At 41.1% G+C, this 7,133-nt stretch overlaps 1 protein-coding gene across 1 annotated transcript; it reads left to right on the top strand.

Moving 5' to 3' along the window:
* Nucleotides 1–1,038: 1,038 nt before the first annotated feature.
* LOC138949273 (putative peptidyl-prolyl cis-trans isomerase dodo) lies at nucleotides 1,039–6,839 on the top strand. The gene is made up of 3 exons (XM_070321057.1): nucleotides 1,039–1,104; nucleotides 5,627–5,818; nucleotides 6,507–6,839. Exons 1-3 carry the CDS (start codon nucleotides 1,056–1,058, stop codon nucleotides 6,725–6,727), a joined length of 462 nt encoding a protein of 153 aa, XP_070177158.1. The 5' UTR covers nucleotides 1,039–1,055; the 3' UTR covers nucleotides 6,728–6,839.
* The last annotated feature ends 294 nt before the right edge of the window (nucleotides 6,840–7,133 follow it).

Here is a 7,133-nt window from a genome sequence, read left to right as displayed (position 1 = left end):
CCAAATTTGTCTTCTTAAATGTACTTTTTGGAAGGTGTTTTTGGGGAAGTTTCATTGTTCAGATTGCACCAGATTGCTCAATTTTCCTGGAACGCCGAAGAAGAAGAAGAAGCTCAATTTTCTTTGTTTTTATCAACATTTTTTTTTTTTTTTGGGGGGGGGGGGGGTAATTCCATCTGTCGCCTGTCGTGGAATTGTCCCTAAAAGGAATTTGGAACCCCCCCCCCCCCCCTTAAAAATGATGTGATCCGCCCCTGAATACGAACCACATAAGCTCCCGAGCAAAATGATAGGAGGTCTCATCAGAGACTATAGAGTATACATACTCTACAGTCTCTGGTCTCATTCTCTCCCTGACAGGATGCTATGCTGTTTGCCGGAGCTAGCCACTCTCGGTAACAGCTCGGACCCATAATAGAGTTATTGGGTCCGTGGTAACAGTGACTCAACCGCAGGACTCTGAGACGGCTTCGCAAGAACCCAGTCCTCTACGGAAGAAGAAGAAGAAGAAGGCTTTGTCTGTGTGGAGTCAATAAAATAACAATTGGGAATATGTATTTTTTAATTTTTTAATTTTAAAAGTTTTGGAAATAAAACTTGTTGAACTCATTGTTGTTTATATGAGTATTTGAGACTATATATTGCAAGACTAAAGTGTGTGTGTGTGTGTGCGCGTGCGTGTGTGTGTGTGTGTGTGCGAAGCCCAATCTGGTTTGTTATTTCTGTCCTAACCACTGCAAGAACTTACATATAAATTCACTCTCACAGATTGTGTATAACTTTTACAAGGGGACTAGTGTTAAACACTGATTCCTAGCAGTTCAAAAAAAATCTAAGCATGAAACAAGTCGCTACATTAACTTGGTTTCAATCAGAGTCAACTTTCAGCGAATAAAGGTGAAATATTGAATACAAAATAAAGCTTTGTGACACTATTTTTGACGACAAAATAATGAGAAAATTATTCCAGAAATGAATTTTCTTCAAACGGCATCGAGTACTCAAACGGTATAGACGCAAGTACTTCACATCAGTGCAAAGTGAGAATTTTCAGCATGGCAGACGTACCGTCAGGATGGGAAAGAAAAGTCAGCCGTTCAACCGGTAATTAAGGCGTCTCTTAAAGTTTTTGTTGGTTTACAAACATATTCAGGCACATTTGTCACCTTTTCTCACAACTGGGATTCTATTCAACGGGTGCCAATTGCACTTTTCTTGTTTCCATTTCTCTCTCGCGCGCTCTCTCTCTCTCTCTCTCTCTGAAGTGTGTGTGTCACTGTGTGTTTTAAATTCTCCAATTTTGTAATTCGTTTCATGTGTGTATTGTAGTACGGACTAGCTGTAAGAAAGGAACATATGGACCTAATGCTTTTATCCGTCCGTAATAAAGTTTTCGAGTTCTCTCACTGTCTCACTCTCTCTGAGTCTCTCTCTCTCTCTCTCTGTCTCTCTCTCTCTCTCTCTCTCTCTCTCTATCTCTCTCTCTCTCTCTCTCTCTCTCTCTCTCTCTCTCTGTGAAGTGTGTGTCACTGTGACTGTCCCTGTGTGTGTCACCGTGTGTTTTAAATTCTTCATTTTTGTACTTCGTTTCATGTGTGTAATGTAGTAGGGACTAGCTGTAAGAAAGGAACATATGGACCTAATGCTAGTATTATCCTTCCGTAATAAAGTTATAGGGTCTTACAGGGTCTTGTCTTGTCTTGTCTTTCCATTACTGCCCACAATCAACAGTAGTGATTATTTCGGCACTTATGGGATGTTGCGCAAGTCCAATAAAGCAGCGTTTCCAGCATCCAAAAGTCCATTAAAATTCACAAGTTGGGGAGTATGGGGGGGAGGGGACATGAGTCACAGTGGCTGCTGGTTTAGTGCGAGGCGCGCGACACAAAGGTGTCGACAGTGCGGGCCTCGACGACAGCTGCTGGTAGAGAGTTCCAGTCCTTCACTGTGCTGGGTAGAAAAGCGGCACTCCGATACTGAGTGCAGCAGGTGATGAGGCCGAACTGCTGGCACAGTCACAGTGCAAGTGATTTTGAGTGACAAGGGGGATATTCTGACACAAACGAGTGTGTGCACAAAGAAAGAAATCCTTAAATTTAAAACACACACTGACACAGTGACACACACACACACACTTCAGAGAGAGAGAGAGCGCGAGAGAGAGATGGAAACTATTACTATTACTATTACCCTAGTTAAATAAAGAATTGTCATCGTCTCTCTCTCTGTGGTCTGTAGCGCAGTCACTTGCGGGCTTGCTATAAACCCAGTTCGTTGCTGTCAGCGTGGGTTCGAATCCGTGTTCGCCAAGGGATTTATTTCCTTGTGTACACACTCGTTTGTGTCAGAATATATCCCCCTTGTCACTCACAATCACTTGCACTGTGACTGTGTGAGTGTGAGCATGAAGATCCTGCAACCTGGCTTATAGTTGTAGGAAAAGTCTCAGATTTGAGAAAAACACTTATTTTTACATTACTTTCTTACCAAAGCTCAGACAGAATCACAGGCAACTTCCTTTACCCCTCATAGTGATAGCCAGAACATGCTCCATCCCCATCCTGAACTCAGGTCAAAATGAGTTCGGCTCATTCTCTCCCTGACAGGATGCCTTGAGTTTCCTTGTCTGGCAAGGACACCGATTTTTTTTTAACATTTATAGAGCTTTTTGTAATGTATTATTGATATAAGCAGATTCGCGATCGTCGATAATGATTTTTCATGGTGTTGTGTAATTTTTAAATTACAAAGGAATTGATTTGTAAGACAGTTTCAAGGGAGCTATTTTTTCGCGGCTGTATTTACTGTGCACACAACTCTAAACAGACCTGGGAACCCATACGATTTCGCCGTATTTTGTACGCATGATTGTCGAGAATACGCTCAGTACGGTCGGTGGAAAAAAAATACGACGAGAAAAATTCCTAGACTACTTTTCTTCACAAGCCCATCCTGAAGCCGATCCGGTATTTTGGCACATGATTACGTCACTATTAGCCACCGTCGAAAAAAATATCGGATCGTGTCAATCAATCAAAACAACCAGGCAAACGAAAGTACGGTATTTGGCGAAATCGGCTCCGAGAATAAACAAGTGAAACAAAGAAGAAAAGTGAAAAAGTTTGAAGAAAAATATCACACACACACACACAATTTGTAACCAACACACACATGTAGTCCCGCCCGGAATAAGCTTTTTTGGGATGATTTACGACTTTAGCGCACATTTCGAGCAGACGAAAACACAACATGGCGGCTCTCGCTCCTCCAACTATCGCGAGACACAAAAAACCGAAATCTCGCGCGCGCGAGATCCTGTTACATCCGGTGTTTCTCTGTACGACGACTTGTTGACAAACGAAGATTCGCGAATGAAAGAGAAAAGCGCCGAGTCTTGAGTAGAGAGCTAATAAAGTACCGGTAATCGCTCATCGAGCGAAATGAAAATCCGCGGCGACTTCCATTAGGTGAATGCTATTCAAGTTTAGGTAACGTTTTAGCCGCATCTTTTTATAAGCCGCAATGCGATTTTGTTTTTTAAAGTCGCGGCTTGTAGTCCGTCAAATACGGTACAGTTTTTGTCAGTAAAAATTGAAAAAAGCATTTGTTTTAAATGTATAGGTAAACTTAATTAACGGTGTGACGGACGCGCATGAGGCATGTTTTAACTCATTCGCTGCGCGTCTAAATTTCCCCTGTGTTCCCTGCCAACGCGCGATTTAGAGCCATTTTGAAAAAATTATTAAAAATCAACAACACAAGATAACCTTACATACCTTATGTTTTTGCAAAGTTTGGAACTTACTCTTTTAGAAAATATATGAAACATTTGAAAGTACATACCTTTTGTTGTCTTCATATCCAGGCAAAATATCCAATTTGAAGCAAAACAAAAAAACTTTCTACGTCATGGGTTCATCATACACAATGTCATGATCGACACTTGCATTGCCCGAATCATCACCCAAATGATCGTCCATTGGCACAAAATCGTCACCAGAATCTAAAATATCATCTCCACTATCATCATCACTGAGGTCAAGATCAGAACCGTACTGAATAACACGTTCTAGCACTCTTTTCAAGTTACTACGTCTCAGCAGAACGATCCGCCATCTTGGAAAAGTCAAAACACGTGGGTCGCACACCGTCAACAAAATTTTTATTAATCCCAACAATTTAAGGGAAGGAACTGTTTACAGTGAATGGTACCACTGTAGACAGATAGAAGTTCATTGCAGGGGTTGTTTCCCTTGGTCAGCAGGACCGTTTACACCGTTAAAAATTCGTGATATCCGTCGGAACTCAAGTACCGGCACGCAGCCAACGCTAAACACAGGTGTCGGAATTCCAGTTCCGACACGCAGCGAATGAGTTAATGCTGTTTTGAATACGCATATTTTTCTGAAAATACACCAAGTTTGTTTGAGAATTCTCCAAGTGCAAAACAGGGGTTCCCAGGTCTGTCTAAATATGGCAAAAGTGTCACGTGATAATCAACCGTTTGGGTTCAGTGTTCGCTGAAGCAGACGATTTTTTCTGTAGTGATGCAACCATATATTACGGTCTCCTTCCGGCAGCAGTCCCAAAATTTCAACTTGTTTTGACCTTAGAACGATGTCTTTATCACAACTGTGAAGAACAGAACGGAGATCACTGTCGAAGTCGGCCAATCTGCAATCATTTTCGTCTCGGGAACACTGATCTCAAAAAACATATATATGGGAGATAACTCTGTATTCCTAGTTTTGATAGATTCGCGTAGGACAGGGAGAGAATGAGCCGAACTCATTTTGACCTGAGTTCAGGATGGCTCCATCCCCTCAAAAATGGCAAAGCCCTGTTACTGTTAGTGTTATACTGAACATTGTTAGTCTTACAGTTTTCAATACTAATGTACACTGCTTTGGCTACTTGCATCCAGTTAGTGATAATGATGGGTTTTCCTTTAACCACTTGTAGTTGTACAATTTAATACCCATTTTTGCAATGCGCATAGCGGAACTTTTCCTTTACTCACTTGTTTGTGACCCACATGTACCATTAAATTGGTCAAATTTAATTATATATTATTATTGGTCATTGATGTGCGAAAAAAACCGACATGTGTACCGGTATATATATGATATACATGTATGACTGTTGTTAAAATGATCATACAAATTAATACTTCTTCTTCGTTCATGGGCTAATACTCCCACAGTTCACTCATGTTTTTGCACGAGTGGGTTTTTACAAAGTTACTTGTATGACCATTTTACACGGCCATTTAGTCAGCCATATAATTGCTACTTTTGGGGGATGCAAATTAGTATGATTTCATCAGTATTATGACAACAGGTGGGTTTGCCACATTCTGGTTTCTTCCGGTATGAACAGCTCGTATTTTGTGTGTCTTGTCAGCTGAGAAATAAGGGCTGCATTTGATCAAAAGATAAGATAAGATAAGATAAGATAAGAAAACTTTAATGTCCATTTTCATTGTACATTTTTCTTTTGGCACCACATCGCATTTCTAATAACACGAACACAGAATCATACAGCATAATTGAACATAAGTACACTTTGTTTTACTAGTTGGGCTGCATTTGTGTTAGTTTCTGCAATATATTGCTTTGACTTTCAGGCAAGGAGTACTTTCTGAATATTTACACAAAAGAGAGCCAGTGGGATCCTCCCACAGAGCCAGCGGAGCGTAACAGTGACAAGGTCCAGTGCTCTCACCTGCTGGTCAAACACAAGGGGTCACGACGACCTGCCAACTACAAGGGGGAGACAATCTCGCGGACCAAGGATGAAGCCGTTGAGCTATTAAATGGTAAACAGTGTGTGTTTGCACACAAGTTTCTCTTTGTGTATGTGTGGGTGTTTTCATGTATGGTAGTTATCTTTTTAACCTCCATTTAAGACACTACTTGGCGGGCTCAATGGCCTAGTAGATAAGATGCCAGCCTCCCTTGCATAAGGTTGAGTGTTCGAGTCCTGGCCGCACCTGGTGATTATAGGGGTGGACATTTGTCCGAACTCCAAGGACCTGTGCAGACCTGCTAGTGCTGTATCTCCCTTGTGTGTACTTGCTAGCACAGGACCAAATGCTCAGGGAAAAAGATCATATAATCAGCTATAGAAAAACGAAAATACCAAGTATCCATACCCCGAAATTGGCGTACAGCTGCCTAAATAGCGGGGTTTTAACAGTCATACAGAGAGAAAAAAACACAAGTGTACGTAGGAGTTTCAGCCTATGATTATGAATGCAGAAGATGAAGAAGACACGGCTTTCTCACCAATTTTGTTAATTAAAACCTCTGTTAATTTACCTCCATTTAAAGTATAACTCCTTCTTCAGACCTAATTTTCTCAGATGTTTTGAGGTTTTACAATAAAGTGCCTACCAATACCATACATGTATTAAAAAATTGTTGTGCACAATCTATCTTAGTGTAAGAGGGCCTACCATACATTTATCAACAAAATGATGTGCACAATCTATCTTTGTTTTCCAGAATATCGGGAGATGATTGAGTCGGGTCAGGCGACCTTCGCAGACCTTGCCAAGGAACACAGCGACTGCAGCTCGGCACAAAGGGGAGGCGACCTGGGACCTTTTGGACACGGACAGATGCAGAAACCGTTTGAAGAAGCGTCCTTTGCCCTCAAAGTTGGTCAGATGTCGGACATTGTTGATACAGATTCTGGCGTTCATATTATTCTGCGTACAGCCTGAGATGGATGGCTTTTATCTGAACCACAGCTTTACGTTCTACTGTCATTTGAATTTTGATGTTGTGTTGTTTACGACTACTGCCGCTGTTTAGTGAGTCTGATATGATTTATAGGGCAACTGAAAAATGAAATTTCCTTCCCCTCCCTGTTGCATTCATTTCTTTGGATAATATCTCTTTGATCATTTTGCTGCGGCATCTAAATGTTGAAAATAACACGGAAGTTAAAAATAAAGGTTGACTAAAGGCACGCATGCTGTTAATGTTACTTAAGGATGGGGATGGTTCCAGGTATTTCTTGTTCTGGAAAGGTTTCTTTTATGTTTTCGATTTGCAGTTATTTTACACATTGTTCATGAGGCGTATCTTCACCAAAACACTTCTTCTCTTTCTGTTTTTATTTGGAGC

The sequence above is a fragment of the Littorina saxatilis genome, linkage group LG15, assembly GCF_037325665.1.
Source record: "Littorina saxatilis isolate snail1 linkage group LG15, US_GU_Lsax_2.0, whole genome shotgun sequence".
NCBI lineage: Eukaryota > Metazoa > Mollusca > Gastropoda > Littorinimorpha > Littorinidae > Littorina > Littorina saxatilis.
The sequence above is the reverse complement of the archived record's forward strand: the minus strand, read 5'-3'. Positions and strand labels throughout refer to the sequence as shown.